Here is a 23959-nt window from a genome sequence, read left to right on the forward strand (position 1 = left end):
GCTGAGCTCCTCCAGCAGATTTTTTGTTGCTCTAATATCCATTCTTCTTTTCTTCTTTGGCTTGGCTTCACGGACGAAGATTTAAGGAGGGGTATGTCCATGTCTGCTGCAGGCTCATTGGTGACTGACAAGTCCGATGCGGGACAGGCAGGCACGGTTGCAGCGGTTGCAAGGGAAAATTGGTTGGTTGGGGTTGGGTGTTGGGTTTTTCCTCCTTTGTCTTTTGTCAGTGAGATGGGTCTTCTTCAAAGGAGGTTGCTGCCCGCCGAACTGTGAGGCGCCAAGATGCACGGTTGGAGGCGATATCAGCCCAATGGCGGTGGTCAATGTGGCAGGCACCAAGAGATTTCTTTAAGCAGTCCTTGTACCTCTTCTTTGGTGCACCTTTGTCTCGGTGGCCAGTGGAGAGCTCACCATAGAACATGATCTTGGGAAGGCGATGGTCCTCCATTCTGGAGACGTGACCCACCCAGCGCAGTTGGGTCTTCAGCAGGATGGATTCGATGCTTGCAGACTCTGCCAGCTCGAGTACTTCGATGTTGGTGATGAAGTCATTCCAATGAATGTTGAGGATGGAGCGGAGACAGCACTGATGGAAGCGTTCTAGGAGCCGTAGGTGATGCCGGTAGAGGACCCATGATTCGGAGCCGAACAGGAGCGTGGGTATGACAACGGCTCTGTACACACTGATCTTTGTGTGTTTCTTCAGGTGGTTGTTTTTCCAGACTCTTTTGTGCAGTCTTCCAAAGGCGCTATTTGCCTTGGCGAGTCTGTTGTCTATCTCGTTGTCAATCCTTGCGTCCGATGAAATGGTGCAGCCGAGGTAGATAAACTGGTTGACCGTTTTGAGTTCAGTGTGCCCGATGGAGATGTGGGGGGGCTGGTGGTCATGGTGGGGAGCTGGCTGATGGAGGACCTCAGTTTTCTTCAGGCTGACTTCCAGGCCAAACATTTTGGCAGTTTCTGCAAAACAGGACGTCATGTGCTGGAGAGCTGGCTCTCAATGGGCAACTAAAGCGGCATCGTCTGCAAAGAGTAGTTCACGGACAAGTTGCTCTTGTGTCTTGGTGTGAGCTTGCAGGCGCCTCAGATTGAAGAGACTGCCATCCGTGCGGTACCGGATGTAAACAGCATCTTCATTGTTGAGGTCTTCCATGGCTTGTTTCAGCATCATGCTGAAGAAGATAGTAAAGAGGGTTGGTGCGAGGACGCAGCCTTGCTTCACTGACTTTGTAAAAGCATCACGTATCACATATCATAGTATGTGGAATTTTATGTGGTGAAGGCTATGATATTTTACAACATTGTTTGGAAACATTACACTCTGATAATATGCAAGGTACATCTTCAGATGAAGGACAAATTTGAGGCTTTTCCATATGTAAGAATACTGAGTATATTTTTTCATTACCAATCACAATAAAACTGAAAGTGATAAGCAAAATGGAACCAAGTCTCAGCATGTGTTTGTGGTAAGAGTGCCTGGGTTGGAATAATAATTTGGCTAGCAAACATGATTCTGTCTCATTTCACTTGACCTATTTTTGTTTGTAATTTCGGTGGAAAAATTAAAATAGAAACTGCATCCCAAGCTTATTCCGTTTTAAAGTTATTATCTAACTGACCTGTACCTCAATTCTATTTGCACTGGAAAGGAAGATTTTTCGTTCTGAACACTTTTGGGAATATTTTAAGGATTTTGGACTGATGATCACAAAAATCAACTTAAACCTTTCCTTTCATGTACCATTTTTTAGATATTACCTAGTTTTGTGATGGCCTGTCATATTTTAAGTCCACTTCAAGCATATAAAACCATGAAGTGCAGCATGTCATTGAAAATTCATTTTCTGCATTCGCACTTGGACGTCTTCCCTGCTGATCTTGGTGCATTCAGTGAATCAGTGACAAACCTGGAGAAAGGTTTCACCACGACTGTGCAACCATGGAAATGTGGTATCAAGGCAACTGGAATCCATCAATGCTGGCCAACTATTGTTGGACACTGACACACACGAGAGGCATCAGATGCTGAGTACAAAGGAAAATTAGCAGCAAAACATTTTTGGGTCAGTTGAACTAATGAAATGTGTCAGCATCATTATGCAATTAAACACGCTAAATTCAATAAAATGTTAATTTAATGTTTCTCCAACTTCCTACGTGATACAAATAATATGAAATTATCTTTAGGTTCAGCTTGAAGTCTATCATAATCCCCATTTTTTTCATAAGTAAACTTTAAAAAAAATTTGTTGTCTTTTATTCCATTGGTACATCCCAAAAATAAATTTAAAAAGGCTTCCTTCCCTGAGTAATATTATTATGTATGTATGATTATACATATATGTGAGCCTTACCTGATGAAACTGATATGTGTGGATTCACAAAGGGTTGCCTCACCTGCTAATACGCCTGCCAAATACAGCAGTCCAATACGCATGATCCCATGGACCATCTCGAGTGGCACTCCAATCATCAACTGTAAAAATGCATTGAACCCCAGCTGCTCCAGCCTGCAGTAACCATAAAACCTGCATTAGAGGCAAACTCATTTAGCGTTTGAGAATTCTGAACATTGCAACTGTTGGCATGAACTCAACTCCCAGTTTTGATTAGTTCTTAATAAAACTCTACTGTATTTTCGTAATCTAACATGCAAATATTGTTGCCGAATTTAAATGTTCAACAGATAAAGATTCAAAGTCACTCAGCCCACAATAGAAATGTCAGATATTGAATAAAATAACAGATATTTCAGATTTCAGGCTTTAGTATAAACCAAACTGAAGTCAAAATAAATCACACACCAAAAAAATCAGGCAGTTATTCTACAAACTAATCAAAATGCTATGAGGCAAAACCCTTACCCTTAAATATTTCAGCAAAATCACTCATGGTTCCAGTCAATCTACATGATTGGTAGATTGAGGCATACATTCTGTTTGTAGTACAATTAATTGTAAAAAGCCAATACAGTTTCAAGTATTCAGTGAGTAAGGCGAGCTTTCTCGCAATATGCCCAACAACTAAAAATGTAGATTTCATTTTTTTTTGCTCAGAAATTTGATGGAATTGCAAGCTGATAATAGTGTGGCAAGGGCAGTCGAGAACCTGGGATGTTGGTGGATGATTGATCTAACAATGTACCTACTTCCATAGAACATGAACTTTAGGGATGACAAAATAGAGCAAGGGCAGAAAAGGAGAGTGAATTAAAATGGGTGAATTTGATGCCAAATTAAATGCATAAAGTGTAATAAAGAAAAGAACATTTGTATTAAGGGAAAACTGACAAAGAAGATAAGTGTAACAGAAACAAATATATGACATTTTAATAGCTCCTAATAAGATTACAATTGGAATGAATAAGACTCCACACATATAACTGATCACTTTCTGGGCAACAGAAATTAATTGTCAGTCATTAACAATTAGCACAACATGAAAAGGGTTCTTACACTATTATTTACTAACTGATTTTTTTGTGGTCAATTTAATGGATAATTTATATCCAAACTTTATAAATAATGACAAGCTGGAAAATAAAAGTAACACATGAGATATGCAAATTGAGCAGGCAAAATGTTGATTCATAATCTGCTGGGAAACTTCCTTGCTAAAATTTGTTGGCTGAATTACAGATTAATAACTAAACTTGTCATTCAGACATCATCATTTGTTCCACAATTTTGCCCCAACATATTTAACCATATCTATGGAGGAAGAATTAGATTTGTCACTAATATGATGTGGTCAAACAATGGATTTTTTTTTTAAAAAGATAACGATGAGACAAACAAACAGGACATGTCCCTCACAAGAAGTGAAGCTGAATTTGATAGATCACAATCAAATCAAGATTGTTCAAATAAGAGTTTACGCATGTATTCCAAGCGTTGAATAATCAAACTATCTACCATCCATTCCAGACATGGAAAGAGATGCCTTCAATTCAACTTTTGCGTCATTGTACCCCAAGACAGATCACTGCATTTGGAATAGCTCCGGAGAGAAATCGGAATTCGCAAGTGACTCTAATATTTTATAGACAAGGGACCCCATTCTCTTACTCATGCTTTCCATACAGGTGCGTTCAGACCTCAGGGGTATTCCTGAACTTCCCACTGTCTGCCACCTTAATTATGCATCCCACTCCAAATCTGACCTTATTAGTCTGTGGCCTTCTGTATTGTTACCATGGTCCCAATGCAAGCTTGAGAAACGGAACTTCATCTTCTCTTAAGGCCTCATTGCAATGTTCTGGACTTGATATTGAACTCAACAACTTCAGGTAACAATTTCTGTTTGTGTCTGTCATAGAACATAGTTTAGGAACAGATCCTAAGGATTATCTCTTAGGTGATAATCTAAACTAACCCCATCTGCCCATGCATGGTTTGTATCTCTCCGTTCCTTACCAGTGGCTATCTAAATGCCTCTTTCATGTTACCTGCTTCTACCACCTCCCTTGGCAGTGCATTCCAGGCTCCTGCCACTCTGTGTATTAAAAAACTTGCTGAAAAAATCTCTTTTAAACTTTCCTCCTCTCACTTTAACCCTATGTCCTCTCATGTTTGACCCTGGGAAAAAGTCATCCATCTCTGATATTGTTGCAGCTTGTTTGGGTTTTTCCTGTTTTCTTCCTTTTTCCTCTCAGTGAGTGGAGGATTTACTTGGATTAACCTGCGGACTAAGTCTTCCTGTGCTACATTTCACAATTCCTACTTCTTTTGTCCACGTTCTTGATCTCTAACGACTCCCATTCACTCACTTCACAGATAATCTTGTTTACAGTTTATCCCCATGGTCACCATAGTTTTACTTTTTCAGAGACTACTGCAGCTATCCCTACCCCCCTCTGGCACACATTAATAAGCTTCTTCCATTCTCCTTCCCAATTCGAAAAGGTTAAATCTGTTCCTTTTTCCGCAAAAACGGCTGACCTGCATAATATTTCTAACATTTTATGTTCTTATTTTAGATATCCAGCATCAGCTTAAAATTTCCGCTTATTCATAGTACAGTACATCACAAGAACAACGTCTGTGCCAAACATGGTGCCAAATTAAACTAAAACTCTTCCGTTTGCACATAATCCACATCCCTCCATTCCCGACATATTTATATGTCTATCTAAAAGCCTCTTTTCCTCTTGAACAAAACTATCATGTTTGTTTCCACCAATACCTGTGGCAGTCCATTCTAGACGCATATCATCCTGTGCCCTGCATATTGCCTTTCAACTTTCTGCTTTCATCTTAAATGCATACCTGTTTGGCTGGAGAATATAGCATAGCTTTATCTATATTTTCTCTTGCTGTAACATAACGAGATTCCATTCTCATTACCGGGGATTTATATTCTCAAAGCCAAAGCTAAATTTCTCCATTTAATTCTGAGTGAAGCTTGTCTCATTGGGAAGGAGAATGGAAGAAGCTTATTAATGTGTGCCAGAGGGGGGTAGGGGTAGCTGCAGTAGTCTCTGAAAAAGTAAAACTATGGTGACCATGGGGATAAACTGTAAACAAGATTATCTGTGAAGTGAGTGAATGGGAGTCGTTAGAGAGCAAGAACGTGGACAAAAGAAGTAGGAATTGTGAAATGTAGCACAGGAAGACTTAGTCCGCAGGTTAATCCAAGTAAATCCTCCACTCACTGAGAGGAAAAAAGAAGAAAACAGGAAAAACCCAAACAAGCTGCAACAATATCAGAGATGGATGACTTTTTCCCAGGGTCAAACATGAGAGGACATAGGGTTAAAGTGAGAGGAGGAAAGTTTAAAAGACAATAATATTAATTAAGGATGGTATGGTTTATAATGCAAAAGATCAGGAAAGTATTTTCCAGTTTTTTTTTGTGAGGACAATGCTTTGATTGTCATAGGGTTTGATAGTATGGAAGAAGGCCTTTTGGCCCAACTTATCCATGCTGAACAAGTTGTCCCATTTTCCCATGTTTGACGCATATCCTTCTACACCTTCTTAACTGTGAACCTGTCTAAACATCTGTTATAAATTCCAATTGAACCTGTTTCTACCACTTCCTCTGATAGTCTGTTCCACATACCTACCACCTCTTGGATCCCTTTTCCCTCTCACCTTAAATCGATGCCCTCTTGTTTTAGCTTCCTCTATCATGGGAAGACTATGATTATTTACTTATCAATGCCCCTCATGGTCTTGTATACCTCTATAAGGTCAGCCTCAGTCTCCTATTTTCCAGGGAGAAAATTACCAGCTTATCCAGCCTTTCCTTATAAATTAAATCCTCCAGTCCTGGCAACTTCCTTCTGGATCTTTTCTACACAGCTGTCAGTCTCACCATCTGTAGTTCCCTGAGTTATCCTTGTAGTCCTTCATTAAGAAAGGAGCGACATTAGCCGCACTTCAGTTCTTAGATGCTGCTGCTGAACGTATTCTGAATCATATCAATATGGATACAACAGAAGGATTTCTCCTTGCCATCATTTTTGAATATCTGTGTCACTATTCATTAAATGCTTAATCTCTGACAATTTATACTTCAGAATTTTAAACAGAAAATGCGAACAGAAAGAATCTCAGCAATATGTTAAGTATAAAGTTGAGGATTGGTACAAATTTAGAATGTAATCATCCTTTTAAGTTATGTGCTGAGTTTAATACTTGGTTGAGCATACATAGTTAATACAAAGCATCATTTCACATGCATCGATGACATTGATTCACTATGAAGAGCTGAAATAGTAAAATAGACAGAGGCATTTTAATATCCAGCCTTTTCTATGTATAAGGTAATTGTTTGAAAACAGATGCAAGGTATATTTGAAGTATTTTTCTCCTGAGAACAAAGATACGCTTTCAACCCTAACCTTAGTGCTGATGCATTGTGAAGTTGTTTCTATCCAGCCACTGGTAACAGAAGGGTTTTCAATTACAGACCGTCAAAATTGCAATCAATCATTACTTGAACCTTAAAAAAACACATTCAAGGTGATACTGAGTACAAAGAATTTCATGCCTATCAAATCTCCAATTGACTTAAAAGGAAAGATTCCTCAAGTATTTCAACACACATGCACAGAGATTTTTTTTCCACCTTTTCTCACAGGTTAGTGCTTCTCTGTCGACGACACATTTATCTTCACTCTGAATGCCTTCTCCATTTAACACATATTAAAGCTCTGCATCTCCTATCAATTAGCAAATACAATAAAAACCCCTGGTATCTGGCACCTATGGGGATTGGAAGGTATAAATTAGTTAAGTGAATTTTCCAGTGGCTTGAGATTGCATGTTGCATGGAATGGCGAACTAGCTGGTGAACTAACAGCGAGGCACATCGGTTTTAAACTTCTGTACATTTACGTATTTATTTTTCGTGACTTTCCTTGCCAGTTGCTTGAATTCTGGATAACAGGGGTTTTACTGTACATGAATCTCAACAGACATTACATATTGAATTATTCTACAGATCTTGTGAGAGACATGTACAGAGTTAGCAAGGCATTCTGCTTAAAGAAAATACTTACTTCTTAAAGCAGATATTATAAATCAGAAGAGTTATTCACCTTAATAAACTACCTGAAAGTTTAGTGATAAATTCCATCTGGCTTTTGAATTCAGATCAGCCGATGTGATGTGAGTGGTAGTTTAGTAGACAGAAGTAACGACATTTATGGCATTGCACAGTGCTCATGTGTGCAATATCTTTTCTAATTTGAAATTATAATCTATAATTTAATTTAGACATACAGCTCGGTAACAGGTCTTTTCGATCCATGGGATCCATTTACACCCATTTACACCCAATTGACCAACAACCCCAGTACATTTTTGAATGGTGGGAGGAAACTGGAGCCCCCAGGGATAACACGCAGACATAGGTAGAATGGGATTCATACCCTGGTCCCGTTCGTGGTGCTGTAACAGCGTTGCACTAATGGCTATGCTAACTGTGCCACCCCACTTCTGAAAACTAATCATGATGTGGGTGGCACAGTTAGCATAGCCATTAGCACACCGCTAATCAGGGACCAACAGAGCTGCCCAAAGTCCATCATTACCTTTAAGAGTCCTCCTGGTTAAAAAAAACACAATGCTGGAGAAACTCAGCAGGTCAAACAGTGCTTTTTATATAGCAAAGATAAAAAATACATAACCAACATTTAGGGCTTGAGCCCTTCATCAAGGTTTGGAAAAATATTGGCAGGAGTCTGAATAAAAAGATAAGGGGGGAGGCGTGAGGGGAGGAGCATGGAGGCAAAGCAAGGAGGTAATAGGTGGAGAAGGGAGGGAGGGCACAGCAGTAAGTAAAGGGAGGAGGGATGATTCAGTGAATAGAGAGGGAAGGGGTGGAGAGCTGAGGGAAAGAAGACAGGGGGAAGGGAAGGGGGGAGGAAAGCAGAGCAGACTAGCAGACCTTGATGAGCACATCATGGGTGTTGATGATGACATCGGGCTGTCTCATGTTGATGATGACATCGGGACTCCCTCATGAAAGCATGATGAGCTCACTAACTTCATTCACTTTGCTGCTAACTTTCACCCTGATCTCAAACTCGTCTAGTTCATCTCCAGACACACTCTCCCTTTTCTGGATCTCTCTGTATCCATCTCAGGAGACCAGCTTTTCACCAACATTAATTACACAACTACCTCAACTACACTTTCTCGCACCCTATCCCCTGCAAGGATTCTATTCTTTATTGTAATTTCTCCATCTCTGCCAAGATGAGGTCCTCTAGTCCAGATCTTCTGAAATGTCTGCCTTCTTCCACAAACATGGCTTCTTCACCATCACAATCAACTCAGCCCTCACCTGCATCTCCTCCATTTCCTGCTCATCTTCCCTGGCCCCCTCTGCCCAGACATAACAAACACAGGATTTCCCTTGTCCTTACCTACCACTCAACCAGCCTCTGCATCCAACACATTATCCTCTAGAATTTCCAGCACTTACAACAGGATCCCATTACCAGACACATCTTCCCTTCTTGTCCTATCTCTGCCTTCCTTAGGGACTGCTCCCTCCATTACTCCCTCGTGCACTTACCCCTCCCGACCAATTGCCCCCTTCCCCCCTCCAGCACCTCCCCCTGTGGCCACAGGAGGAGCCACATTTGCGCACACACCTCCTCCCTCACCACAGTCTGGGGCCCCAAAAAGGCCTTTCAAGTAAATTGTGTATCCTCAGGACTGATTTACTGCTCCCTTTGTGGCCTTCTATACATTGGAGAGACTGGGCACAGATTGGGAGATCACTTCGCTGAGCACCTTCGGTCCCAGTGGCCAACAAATTCAGTTCTGCATCACACAATTGGAGGAACAACACCTGATTTTTCCATCTGAGCACTCTTTTTTTAAAAAAATATTTTATTTTTGATTTTATCAACAAACAATACCAAATTATCATCAGATAAGTAATTAAACGTGAATCATTAATACATGTTCCAAATATGACCCCTATCCCTCCCTCCCCCAAACAAAACCCCTAATGAAGAAGAAAAAGGTGAAAAAGGAAAAAAGTAAAAAAAAAGAGAATGATACAAGAGAAAGAAAAAAGAGAAAAAGAAAGAAAAAGAGAAGGTGCTATCAAGATCTGAAATCTAATTCAACAAAGAAGAGGCCCAGTTATTTTTATCTAAATTTCAATAAAAGGAAGAAAAATAAACAGATTAAGTATCTTATTTATTAAGTATTCAATCCTACGTTTGTAAGTAGGATTCCCACACTGGCAAAAACATGTTATTTTATTCCTTAAGTTGTAAGTAATGTTCTCCTTGGGAACACAACTATGCATTTTGGTATTCCAATGAGCTATTTCTAAGAAAGAATCAGACTTCCAGGTAACTCCAATACATTTCTTCGCCACTGCCAATACAATTTTAAGAAACTCTAATTGATACTTGGACAGCCTGACTGGACACTCTCCAGTTGAATGGCATTAACATCGATTTTTCCGGTTTCTACTAACCTGCTCTCCCTTCCCTTCACCCCCCCCTGTCTTCTTTCCCTCAAATTTCCAAACCCCTTTCCCTCTCCATTCACCGAGCCATCCCTCCTCCCCCTTACCTTTTTATTCAGATGCCTACCAACATTTTTCCATACCTTGATGAATGACTCAAGTTTGCTATATAACAGACACTTTGACCGGCTGAGTTTCTCCAGCCTTGTGTATTTACTTCAACCATGGAGTCTGCAGACTTTGGTGTTTTACTTAGGGTCCTTTTAGTATTTTATACTCTTTAGTGCACAGTGGCATCCAAGGATCAGGAATCCATGTCCTAGATGGTTTTGGATAATTAAGATGGGGCAAAGGCTTTACACACTCCTTTATCACACCATCTGGCCATGTCAGTTTGAGAAATATAATTCAGAGACTTGAAGATTGATGGAGAAAAATAAAGGAGTAACGTTACAGGATTGCAGAAGTTGATTTGCTAATGAGTAGCGCAGTTTATTTTTATTCTCTAAGTTAGGGCAATGGATAAATTAAAGGAAATGCAAAGCAGAACAGGTAATACTTTAATGAGTTAATAATCTCAATTTAATTAACTATTTGATGCGCACCAACTAAATTAGTCAATTAAATAAAAGCTACAAAATTAAATAAAACAGCCGTCAATGAATCTGGAAGCAGTATATCAGGGGCCTGATAGAAAATTTGAGTTGGACTAAATCAGAGAGGGGACCTCAGTCCCATTAAATGTACATCTGTATCAAATGCTAATTGCTGAATGATTCTTGTGCCCTAGCCCTATACAGAAAGTATAAGCCAGAGGAGTTTGAATCTGTTCTGAATCTTGAGCTAGGTCCTGCAAGCAATTTTAGGGAGCTGGAAAGAGACAAAGAAACAGGACTTTGAGATGATTCGAGGCTACATGCAAGCGATAATAGAAATAGAAGCTAAAATCCTGGTTCCAGACAAGCTGCATATCAACAGATCTGGACTCAGTGCCCTGGTGGGGTTCAGGCGTTAACTTATACTTTGAAAAGGACAATGGAATGCAGTTTTAGAAAGGAGAGACAAGTGTAAAAAAAATGAAAGAGACTGATAATCCCAGATAATTCCAGTGTGTCAACATCTCTGAGAATCAGTCCTGAAGCCTCCATGTTGATGTAACCGGTGGCTATACTTTGTGAGGAGTTTGAGAAGACTAAAGACTCCCAAAACCTCTACAGGTGTACTGTGAAGAGCATTCAGTCTGGTTGCATCACTGCCTGTCATGAAGGTGCCAACACTCAGAACAGGAAAAAATATCCAGAGGTTCTTAACTTGGCCAGCGACATCACAGGCACAAGTCTCCACTTCATCTACTAGAGGTAGTGTCTTAAGAAATTAGCCTCTATCCTCAAGGACCCTCACCACCCAGGCCATGCTTTCTTCACTCTGCTACCATTTGGAAAAAGATGCAGGAGCCTGAAGATGAGCACCCAGTGATATAAAGACAGCTTCTTCTCCTCTGCCATCAGGTTTTGAATGAACAATAAATCACAACACAAACTCGCTTTGGCTTTTTTAATTTAAAATTTAAAAAAAATGTAGACATATAGCACAGTAACAGGCCAATTTGGCCCTACGGGTCTGTGCCACCAAATTTACATCCCATTAACCTACAACCAGGTACGTTTTTGAGGGTGGGAGGAAACCCACACAGATAGCATGGGATTCGAACCCAAGTCCGGTCCCATGCACTGTAAAGGCATGGCGCCACCATGCTGCCCTTTTCTTACACTATATGTATTTATTTTGAAATGTGTTTTCCAGAAATGTTTGAACTGTGATACTGCTGCAAAATAATGAATTTTGTGACAATGTTCATGACAATAAATTCTGATTCTAATTCTGAATCCCAAACAGTACGCTGCTAAATTGGATGTGTCTAAGATGGAACGTGAGAAGATCAAAGTGAGATTTAAATTGCATATCTATAGAAACATTAACCATGGCAAATAAGGCTGGTGAGTTGAAAAGAGAAAGAAAAGAACATTTGTGAGGAGGGCAAAAGAGTGGATTATTTAAGTGTTGGAGAGATGACGTTCTGTCGGATCGTGAACTGAAAGCATAGAATTCAGAAACAATCATTGCATTATTGAAGAAGGCACGCAAAGTCATTGAAGAACCCTACCTCCCCGGAGACAGCATCTTTCAACTTCTCCCGTTGGGAAAGAGAAATAGACGCATCAGAGCCCACACCACCAGGCTGAGAAAAAGCTTCTCCCCACGGGCAGTGAGAACGGTGAATGGCCAAAGGAGCTGCTCACACGAAGCATCTGAGACTTTCAGGTTCATGAAACAATATTTATTTATTTATCTTTATTTATGAATATTTGTCTTTCCAGGGTCAGTGCCAAGTGGGGTGGGTGGGTATCCGCAGGCTGTCCCCCACCATGTGGTCTGGGCATCAGATCTGGCCCACTCCCTCCTGCATCTGTAGCATTTAGGTTAATGTCCGCTAGTGACTCTCTGCCTGCCCCCAGCCGCGTCACTTACAGGCGTCAAACGTCAGTAGTGTCTAGTGTCACTTGACGCAATACAAAGAGCGTCCTTGTGCCCCACATTGGAGGGGCAGATGGCATTAACGACAGGTAGGTCCCTGCCAGCACCCTTCACCTCCCCCCCACCGTTGACGGGTCCAATCCAACTCCCCCCCCCACCCCGTTGGAGAGACTAGACTTAGACTGAGAGATTGTTTCGCTGAGCACCTTCCCTCTGTCTGCATCAGTGACAGAGATCTCCCAGTGACCAACCATTTCAATTCTGTGTCACACTTCTTTGTTGACATTTCTGTCCACGGCCTTAGAGAAGGAACACTTTATTTTTCTGTCTCAGCACTCTCCAACAGAACGGCATTAACATTGACTTCTCCTGTTTCTGCGAACCTACTCTCCGTTCTCCATTCCTTCCCATTCCCTTTGTCTATTTTCCTCCAACTTTCCCCCTTCCCTCTCTATTCACAGAGCCATCCTTCCTCCCCCTGCTTTCTGATGTGCTCTCCCTCCCTTATCCACATATTACCTCCTGCCTTTGAGACTGTGCTCTTCCCCCTGTCCCTCTCCCCCAATCTCACTCCCCACCATTTTGTTTGGGTGGCTGCCTACATTTTGCTCATACCTTGATGAAGTGTTCAAGCCTGAAACATTGGTTATGTATTTTTATCTTTACTATGTAAAGTACACTGTTTGACCTGCTGAGTTTCTCTAGCATTGCGTTTTTAACTTCAACCACAGTGTCTACAGTCTTTGTGTTTTATTTCATTTTCCTATTGTAGAGAGAACATTTAGTGAGCACTGAATGTAATGCACCAAATTGGAAAATGTACAAGTGTTTTGGTCCCTAGATGTTGGGAAAGGAAAAGATAAAAGTGCAGTTGTTGCATTTCTTATAGTTGCATGGGAAAACGCTGTGAGAAGCAGAGTAAATATTAATGGAAATGGGAGAATAAACCAGGGAAATGCAAAGGTCCCATTGGAAATCTGAAAATGGGCAGGGGGATAGAAATCGTGTGTGGTGATGGCAATATTTTGAAAGTGGCAAGAATTCAGAAGTGGTAAGAATATGCTCAGGATAATATCAATCAATTTGTTTCAGACCCAAAGGAGGCTTTGCTGGAGTTTGAAGTGGAAAGTAACCTGATATTTAGGGAATAATGCTCATATCACTGTAAGGTTTCAATTGGCTAGGTAAACAGAAAAGGAACAATCCATAATACAGGATTTAAGTGGGGAAGGACGTTTAAATGGATTGAAAATATTTTGCTGTGAAAGTGGAATCAAAAGATTAGCAAGTGAAACTATAGACAAACAATGGGAATCTTTCCATGTACTGTCAAGGTACATCGTTGCCAGGTCAAGAGTACATCAACAACAAGTGGTGCTCCACACAGGATGAACAAGAAAATGAATGAGACATCTAGTATCTCACAACCTCCATGGTTATGGCCAATTTAGCAGCAGCATTATTTTTGATAAAGTGCAAAGAATCGACCACGTTTTGTTCGGTTTTGTGCCCATGCCCTCTCCTGTCGCCCCTTGTTTACTATGACTTTTGGATTCTCATTTACCTTGGCTGTCATCCTGCTCTCATACTCTCACTGTGTCTCCTATTTTCTTATTCACTTGTGCTCTGGTATTTCTGTATTCGGCCTGATTCTCACTTGTATCTGCCACACACCCCTTTTTTTCTGCTACATTGCATTTGCTTTCACATTCATTATCCAGGAAGCTCTCTTTTCTGTTGATTTATCTCTCCCCTTTATAAGAATGCATCTCGATCGTGCATGAACAATCATCTCTTTAAAGGTTAGATTATATTTTTACCTGTCAATCTTCGACTTCAATTTATTCTCCCAAATACATTTTAATCTTCTTAAATAAACCTTTCTCCCCACTTAATTACTATAACAGTGAATTGTTTGTTGTCTGTTTCTGAATATAATCTAAACCTTCAATGCAATTGATCATTGCTCCCTTAAATGTCTTCCCTTGACACATCATTCCCATCTTATTATCTAAATCAAAAAAGGTTACGACGATGAGCACAGCAAATGCATGCTCATCAGTTTAACCTTGGCAACGTGAAAGCAGCTAGAAACAATAATCCAAGGCAAAATTAATAGTCACTTGGACAAATGTGGATCAATAAAGGAAATTCAGCACAAATTTGTTACAGACAAATTGTATTTATCCAACTTAAATGTTTTTATTCATGAGGTAACCAAGATGGTTGATGATGAGCATGTGGAATTTCATCAGGCACTTGCATATTATAAACATGTCAGAAAAATTGAAGTCCAGGAAATGAAGGAGGGATGGTAAGGGGCGGCACAGTTAGCCTTGCGGTTCGCACAATGCTGTTAATAGTATCAGCAATCAGGACAGAGGTTCGAATCCCGCGCAAGGAGTTTGTATGTTCTCCCCGTGTCTGCATGGGTTTCCTCCGGGTGCTTCAGTTTCCTCCCACTCTTCAAAACGGACTAGAATCTGTCGGTCAATTGGGTGTGTGGACCAAAAGGGTCTGTTTCCGTGCTGCATGTCTACATTTAAAAATTTAAGTAAAATAAACTGACATTAATGGTGAATGATTGTTTGCTGGGCTGGAAGATGCAATGAACTGGTGTTTCTTAGGACTATTGCTTTTGATAGTATAGATTACTGACCTGGCTTGATGACAAATTGTAGATGACACAAAATTTGGACATTTGCTAAACAGTTCATAAATCCTGGTAGAATGCACAAATGAAATGTAACATACAAAATATGAAGTAAACAGTTATAAATGAGGGGAAACAAACAATGAGAAAGTTGAAGTATGCATACATCTTTAAAGTGACAGGAGAGGCTGAGAAATTAAGTTGATATGTGGTAACCTTGTCTTGTTCATTAAAGATATTGAGTTGAAAAAAAAATCAAGGAAGTTTATTTTTCTTCTCTGAAGCACTGGTTCACTTGCAATTAGACTATTTTGTCTAATCTTATGTTCTAATAGTTATGGAAACAATTAAAGGCAAGAAAAGATCTACAAGAATGATCCCAAGAAGAGAGACTTCAATTAACGGACTGGCAGGGGAAGCAGGGAGAATGAAAAGAAATTTGATAGAAGTGCTAAAAAATCACGACAAGTTTACATTGTAACTGAAAATAAATTGCTCAAATTGGTGCAAAGTTGATAATGAGAAAATCAATACTTAAAACTAAATGGCAGACTATCAAAAGGAGACAAAAGGAATTGTTTCTCACATAGCTAACTGTCTTGGATTGAAATGAATCATATCACAGTTTGGTCCAAGCAATTTGAAGCAGAAATTTGCAGAGAAATAGCATTGCAATAGGGACCAAGTTGATTGCTCTTACAAAAAAAAACCCAGCATGGGCTTGTAGAATCATTACAGGTCTTTTGCGATGAAAATTTTAAGCTTTTGGATGGCATTTTCCAAATAGTCTTTTTTTGTGTTTGCTCCTATGGATGGATAGCAAAAACAGACAGTCCAGATTATGTAAGCGTTTGCATTCTAATCCTGAGAACTGTCCATGAACTGATTATCAGAAACATCTATTTTCTATTGCTACCCTTGTAGCATCGATCAACTTGCTACAATTCATTCATGTCATTGAATAATGATCATTAATCAATCAACAATTAAACTAATGAAATATATTCTACATCCAGTCATTAATGAAGCCAAAAAACATTTTAATATTATTAAAATTAGCTTGAAAAGGGTATGGGAAAATTTGCATTAATTAGGATGTTTTAAGTTAATCCTGGGGAGCACTGTATCTTGTAGCACTGCTAGTTATTTTTGGAGGTCAATCAGAGGTTCAGGGGTTCTACACAAACTTTCTCTGGTAACACAAGACTATCGCAACTGCATTTATGTCTGCAGAAGAGAAGCAGAAAGATGTAGAGTCCTGGAATCTTACAGCACCGAAACAGACCCACCAGCCTGGCTTGTCCATGCCAAGCAAGGTGTCCTCTTGCTTTAGTTCCACTTGGTCACATTCTTTGGCTTGGCTTCGCGGACGAAGATTTATGGAGGGGGTAAATGTCCACGTCAGCTGCAGGCTCGATTGTGGCTGACAAGTCTGATGCGGGACAGGCAGACACGGTTGCAGCGGTTGCAGGGGAAAATTGGTTGGTTGGGGTTGGGTGTTGGGTTTTTCCTCCTTTGTCTTTTGTCAGTCACTTGGTCACATTAAGCCTATCCCATCCATGTAATTATCCAAGTGTTTCTCAAAAGGAAATTTATGGACTCGCCACAACCATTTTGTCTGGCAGCTTGTTTCATATGCCTACCATCCTCTGAAAAACTGTCCCCTCACATCCCTTCTAAATACTAACCCCTCACATTATAGATAGCCTTTTGTCTTAGATTCTCACGCTTCAGGAAACAGATGGTCACTATTCACCTTATCAATGCCACCTCAAGGTTATATAGACTTCAATAGGATCCACTCTCAACCCCCTAAGCTCTAAGAAAAACCGGGCTAGTTTCTCAAGTCCCTCACAATAACTCGACTTCCCTAATCATGCAACAATTCTGTAAGTATCCATTGTATCCTATCCAACCTTACAATATCCTTCCCAGAGCTAGGTGACCAAAACTGCACACAATATTTCAAGTGATATTCTGATGAAGGGCTCAAGCCTGAAATTTTGATTATGTATCTTTATCTTTGCTTTATAAAGTACACTGACTTGCTGAGTTTCTCCAGCAATATGTATTTACTTTTACAATATTTCAAATCTTGTACAACTTCAACGTGGCATCCCAATACTTGTATTGAATGTCCCGACTGATGAAGGCAAGCATCCCAAATGTTCTCTTCACTACTCAGTCTACCTGTGCTACCATCTTTAAAGAGCTACATAGCAATTAGACAGCAAATTCCTACGGCTGGAGGAAAAGGAGACAGATGAGAGATGGATGCTCACATTCACCTGCAGGGTAGAACATCATGCCTTAAGTTAAATCACAAGGAAGTCTATGATAGAGATTATCTCCCTTAACTTCATTTAAGATAAAAATGGAGGCTACCATTGCACAGTCAAAATCAAGATTGTTTCTTATATTCCAATTTCTGAGGAAACTACTAGATTTTCAAACTAGTGTTTGAATGCATTTTAAAATTGTTTTGAGTGCAAACATTCTGTGGTGAACTGCTGTATTCCGGATTACCTGGTTCCACCCCGTTCTGTGACTGCACCTATGGCTCCTACCTCTTTGACCTTGTATAAAGCCTCAAACACCTTGACCCTTCCCCAGAAAGTCCAGATCACGGCACAGGATGAAGTCCCTGTCCATTATTGGCAACGAAAACAAAAAAAATTGTGAATAAAATTGACGCACAGTAAATAACTCAAGAAGCTGAGACTGAGTCACTGATTTACAGGCTTTTATTCACAATAGACAGGGACCTCGACTTGTGCCGTGACCCAGATTTTCTGAGGAAGGGACAGGTGTTAAAGGCTTCACACAAGATCAAAGAGGGAGGGGACACAGGAACAGTCACAAAATGGGCCGGAGGCAGGTAATCAAAACCAGCAGTTCACTACACATACATTCCATTTCTCTGCCTATAAACATAATCAGGATATTAGTGTCATCAAGGTATTTAATCTAAGGAGTAGTAGAAAATCTGTCAAACCTACCCTGCATGCATAAACATATAGGTGAAGAACCTCCAGACATGAGCTCTATGTCCAGGATGGTAGACCAGGGGACTTTTTATGTAGTCTGGATGGTAAGTCTGCAGAACCCATTTGTTTAGCATGGCTCCATAGCAGATAAATACAATAATCTGAAAGAAAAATATCATTGAAAATCTGAGTACTCCATTCATTCAGTTTTTTTACTCAGAATATATATTCAAATAAAACGCAGTTAAAAGGGATATGGTAAATTGGTGAGAGTGGAATTCCAAACATGTATAATTTAAAAAAAATAAAGTCAGAAGAAATAATTAGCATTTTCACCAACTTTTATTTTCCCCTTTCTAAGTTACTTTATGAACTATTTTGCTTTACACTGTATTCGAGCCTTCAGCAAAGTCATATCCTTTTTGGCCATACCAATATGACTTCATAAAAAGTGAGTGTTCCACAGTGTTCAGCCCTCAAACAAACCGGTTAAGTATTAAGTTCAAAGGCTCATTTAACAACTACCAATACACTTGGAAAGAGTTAAAGGAACGTTTTAGCCAAATTCCTGTCTCAAGCTGATATGGCACAAATATGAACTCATTGTCTTTCTCATTTATTGTTCTTAGAACCTTGCTGCGGATACATTCATTGTCACATGTCCTGAACAAAAATGAGTGGGCAATTTGATTTTGTGGAGCATTGTATACCAATTCAATGGAAATTAAGACAATTGTACAACTTGCAGCAGTTGAATCTTCAGCCCCCTTTCCACTGAACACAACTCATCCCCTGGGATCGGAGTGTTCTACCTTCAACTGGAAACGGGTGACTTTCTCCTGTCCCTTTTCCGCTGGTTTTATCAGCTTTCCAGCATCAACAAACGCCGGGGATATGAGTAGGGGTAGAGGTGGTTAAACCCTGGCAAGAAATGACGTCATTTGATGCCGGTGTTTGGACAATGTTCCTTTTCCACTGAAGCCTGTCCCAGATGATTCCTGGGACACGATGCTAGTGGAAAAGGGGCTATTAACATTTATGATACTAATTCAAAATAAAAATTAGTCAGAGTGATATTAGTACTTTGAGACATGCTGCAGTTTCAATCAGATGCTTTGATTCCTTCTGAATGTCCTTATATTAGCTACGGAAACTCATCAGCATTTCTTGTCGTTTATAATTGCAAAAGCCAATGTAACCTTGAGATTTCCAGTTTGATACATTTTAACATGGAAATCCCAACGCAGATGTTCATAAGATGTGATGTTAAGCATAGTTCCCCATCACAAGTGAGTTGATATATTGAGTTATTTATGATCTGTTGATGCATGAGAGAGTTTATAATGAAAAAGAAAACCATAATTGCTCAGTGTACGTAAAAAAAAAGACTTCATGCTTGCAAGTTATAGATCCCTCAGATAAAAGCATTTAAATATATTGAATCATAAAATATTAGAAATATAACTTCAAAAATACAATGTGCTTGGTCATCTGTTTTTTTTAAATCTTGCATGCATGTTCCACTCTTCAGTATCTTGTAAAATTTGTATAGGCTTAGGGACTAATGTGCTTTGTTGCTCAGCCAGCAACGTCAGAGCTGTTGGAGACAAGGTATCTCTTTGAACTGATGCCTGACTGAAAGGTGTCAAAAATAGATAAACTCACACCACAGGAGTCAATGCATTTTTGTGGGCTGCTTACTTCAAAGTCATTAGAGAGTATATACGAAACACTTAACATTTGTCAATTTATCCAATTCAGCTTGGAATTCATGAGGTAATTTAGCATATAGTTAGCAAATATTTTCAATAAAATGTTAATTTAATTTCAATTCATGCCTTCCATTATTAATAAACGACATTTGATGGATTGTAGGCTGATATGTGCCGATGTTAACTGATTTTCTTAATACTAAAACAATATTTCAAAGCAGACTGAAATGAACTAAATACGAGCATAGCAATTCAGCACAGTAGACGAAGAAGTTTCATTCTCAATATTGTTTTGGTAATACCCCCATGCAGAACTCATCTCTTTTTGCTACCAACCTCCATCCTGGTCTTAAATTTATTTGGACTTTTTCTGACACCTCTCTCCCCTCTCTAGGTCTCTCTGTCTCCATCTCAGGAAACATTATCTTCTGAAATCTATCCACTGACTCCAATAGCTACCTTGACTATTCCTCCTTCCATCCTATCTTCTGGAAGGATGAAATCCCTTTCTCCCAGTTGCTCTGCCTGCTCTCAAGATGAGGCCTTCCATTCCAGGACATTCCGTCCTTCTTTTTCAGAGATCGAGTCTTCCTCTCCACTAACGTCAATAGAGCCATTTCCTGTTTCGGGGAGTTCTGCTCTCACCCCTTCAACCATCCCCACCTTTCACCCCACCAGCTTCCACTTTCAGAACATAATTCTTCTTCATATCTATCAGCAGCAAACAGACCCTACCACCAGTCACAACTACCCCTCTCCACCCCTTTAAGCCTTCCGCCTTCAGAGACTCCCTTGTCTGCTCATCCCTCTCCCCACCTCTTTTTATGTTCCCTGGTACTTTCCCCTGGAACCACAGGAGGTGACACTCTTGTTCTTGCACTTCCTCACAGGAACCAAAGCAACCTCTCCAGGTGAGGCAAAGATTCATTTGTACCTCCTCCAACCACATCTACTCTATTGGGCACTCCCAATGTGGCCTCCTCTTCATTGGTGACACCAAGCGCAAATTTGGGGTTCATTTCACAGAGCATTTTGGCTCTGTCCGCAATGGCCAGCCTGAACTCCTGATTGCTTGCCATTTCAACTACCCCTCCCATCCCCACACCAACCTGTCCACTTTTGCCTTCTCTGCTATCAGAATGACCCCCACCATAAACTAGAGGAATGACGCTTCATATTCCACTTGGGCAGTCTACACCACAATGATAATAACACTCAATGTTCTAATTTTAATGAACAAATCCCCTCCCTTTTTAAATTTAATTTTGAAAAATGTAAATGTTTAAATTTAAATTTAGGCATACAGCACGGTTACAGGCCCTTTTGATCCAAGAGCCCATGCCACCCATTTACTCCCAATTGACCCACAACCCATGGTATGTTTTTGGAGGGTGGGAGAAAACTGGAACACCTGGAGGAAACAGACACAGGGAGAATATACAAACTCCTTAGAGACAGCGTGGGATTTGAACCCTGGTCCCTGTCGCTGGCACTGTAACAGCATTGCGCTAACTATGCTGCTCTTTTTCCCAGCTACTTCCGCTCTTCCCCCTCTATGGATCCATCTGGTTCCATCTGCCCTTCCCTAACAACTATTCCCCAACAGCTCTCATTATACCACCATTAGAATCTTCTCTTCAGATGGCAACACTGGCAGCTTTCAACTCCACTCTGTATGGCTCACCTTCAACCTGACCCCTTTGTTTCCTCTTCTTTACCCCCCTCTCTCTCCCCCTTTGTCTAGCACCAACTGCCTCTGCCTAACATCCTTCAACCTTCCCTGGTTCACCAATCCCCAACATCCCATGTTCAACGACTCCCACCATGTTCACATTATACTAGCTATCTCTCCTCTACACTCTCTGTTCTGATGAAGGGTTCTAGCCTGAAACATCGACAATTCTTCCTCTCCCATTGATGGCGCTCAACTCATTCTGTTCCTACGGAAGATTGTTTGTTGCTCATTCTAAGTGGACACTGACTAAAGCTGAGTATATGTTACCCCCAAGTTCTCCACTTTAGACTCTCTTTGTGAGCAATCTCCTCAACATATAGTTGGAATAGTGAAGGAATATATTAAAAAATCTCAGTTAACAAAGTATGAGAAAGCATAATATTTTTACACATATTTTGTCCAAAAGAATCTGGAATATACAAGATCAAGTAAAGCAATGAAACTGCATTTTTAAAAAATATATATTACTTATTCTTATTTTGCAATCAATTGCATTTGGAATTTCTTTTCTTTAGAATCTATCACCTATTTACATAAAGTTAAATTCTTCTATTGGAATAAATCTGACACCAGTCACTATTTCTATTACTTTATCCTTTAGCATGCATACAAGTATTCCAATTTTTCAGTCTTCACATTGGACAACATTTCAGTTGATAGATCAAGTACTGAAGCAATTCTTAATATGAGAAATATTAAGATTATTCAAATTTCAATGATCATATTACTTTTATATTCTGTATGACTAATTAATAAAAGGTCATTCTTAAAAAGACTTCCAACTTTCTCCCAGATCATTCTTTTTCCACTGCTTTGTCACATACAGACACAGAGTTCAATGTGGATTTTGGAAGTTGTGTGAAGTGACGACAGACAATGGAGGACTAGATTTCGATCTGGTACAGAACAACTCATTCCTCATGCTACTGGGATGACACATTTCATCCTACTCCATAAATTTTCCATCAAAAGCACTGGTGGATTTTTCTTTTTTACTTTCACACAGTACAGCAAAAAGATTGCAGGAATTTATTGCAATGCCTTTTTGGAGTTAATTTCTAGCACATGCTGTTATCAGAATGGAGTTTAAAAAAAAAGAATGAACAAAGAAAGAGACAATACTTTGACTGGACTTTACTCAACCTGATATTAACCTGAATGATGGTGAGGACTGTCATGAAGAGAGGTGGTGGGCAGCCTCGATACTGGCTGTAGTACCAACGCCTATCCACCTCACACGGCAGGATCTCATATGCTACATGCCTCACCAACCGTTTGTAGAAAGTTAATCCGGGTTCGTCGAGCAAGAATTCACGGGGCAGGTTCCTGTGTCCATTGGATATTGCCCTTCGGAAGCTGCTTGAGCGCTTGCTGCTCATCTGCAACAAGAGATGAAGGGGGCCTGTGAAAATAGCGAACACAAAATCACAAAGAAACATCAGAAAAATCGGCACCAGACTGACATGCAGGCACACGTGCACACATCAAAGTGACACAAGCATACACTGACCAGACTGAAAAATATCAAGTTTAATCCGCACAAAAGACAGACACAAACATGGGTAGACTTGCACAATCCACTGTCCAAAGAAGCATACCAGATCAATAAATGCATAGCATGCTCATATATATATGTACTCACACACCCACATACACAGGCAAATACAGACACATGCATGCAAGCTTGACATGTTGGATTGGTGTTCATACATGCGATGCTGTACCAATCAAACCAAAATACATATGGGCATGTGCAGGTGCTAGATTTTTCTAACTTTCATTTCCTAGCCCCCCACATGGATTCACATTCATATACTCCAAACCAATGCTGGAAAGACTTTCTCAGTAGAACTTTTCCAGACTGATCTGAATTAATTTCAGAGAAATTATCAAACTTTCCACTGTGGCAATATATTAAAATTAACAAGCAGGTAATGAGCATCTTTACTAACAGTTTCAAGAAGTTAACAGGTTTCATTCCTATCCTTTAGTCTAAAAGCCAATGCTTTATTCTACTTACTCCACAATGAGGATAAACTACATGATATAACATGATCTCTCTACTTCCATAGGGACCACTCGCTCCATGACTCCCTCATCCACTCATCCCTCCCCACCGGCACCACAGGAAATGCCACACTTTCGCCCACACCTCCCTCCTCACCACCCTTCGTTCTCATCACCAGTCTTCTCAAGCAAAACAACACTTAACTTGTGTATATGCGGGAGTTATCTGCTGGATCTGGTTGGTGCTCCTTTTGTGGCCTTCTCTACATCGGAGAGACTGCGAGTAGATTTGGAGATAGATTCGCTGAGCACCTTCACTCTGACCACATCAGAGTTAGGGATCTCCCAGTGGCCAACCAATTCAATTCAGCACCCCACTCCC

At 40.2% G+C, this 23959-nt stretch overlaps 1 protein-coding gene across 18 annotated transcripts in view; it reads right to left on the minus strand.

Annotated features, from left to right (window-relative positions):
* Nucleotides 1-23959, minus strand: part of rhbdl1 (rhomboid, veinlet-like 1 (Drosophila)) — a 238116-nt gene that overhangs the window by 53425 nt on the left and 160732 nt on the right. For 15 of the 18 annotated variants that reach the window (XR_011347356.1, XR_011347355.1, XR_011347358.1 and 12 more), the window contains 3 exons: nt 22725-22949; nt 18136-18284; nt 2404-2534 (listed from right to left, as the gene is read on the minus strand). Coding sequence is in view for 14 of the 18 variants with exons in the window: in XM_069906200.1 (XP_069762301.1) it covers nt 2404-2534; nt 18136-18284; nt 22725-22949 (505 nt within the window). In the remaining 4 variants the exon portion in view is untranslated. Of the gene's footprint in view, nt 1-2403; nt 2535-18135; nt 18285-22724; nt 22973-23959 lie in introns of all 18 variants that reach the window. The other 3 variants (XM_069906204.1, XM_069906203.1, XM_069906198.1) reach the window with 2 other exon arrangements.

The sequence above is a fragment of the Narcine bancroftii genome, chromosome 12, assembly GCF_036971445.1.
Source record: "Narcine bancroftii isolate sNarBan1 chromosome 12, sNarBan1.hap1, whole genome shotgun sequence".
NCBI lineage: Eukaryota > Metazoa > Chordata > Chondrichthyes > Torpediniformes > Narcinidae > Narcine > Narcine bancroftii.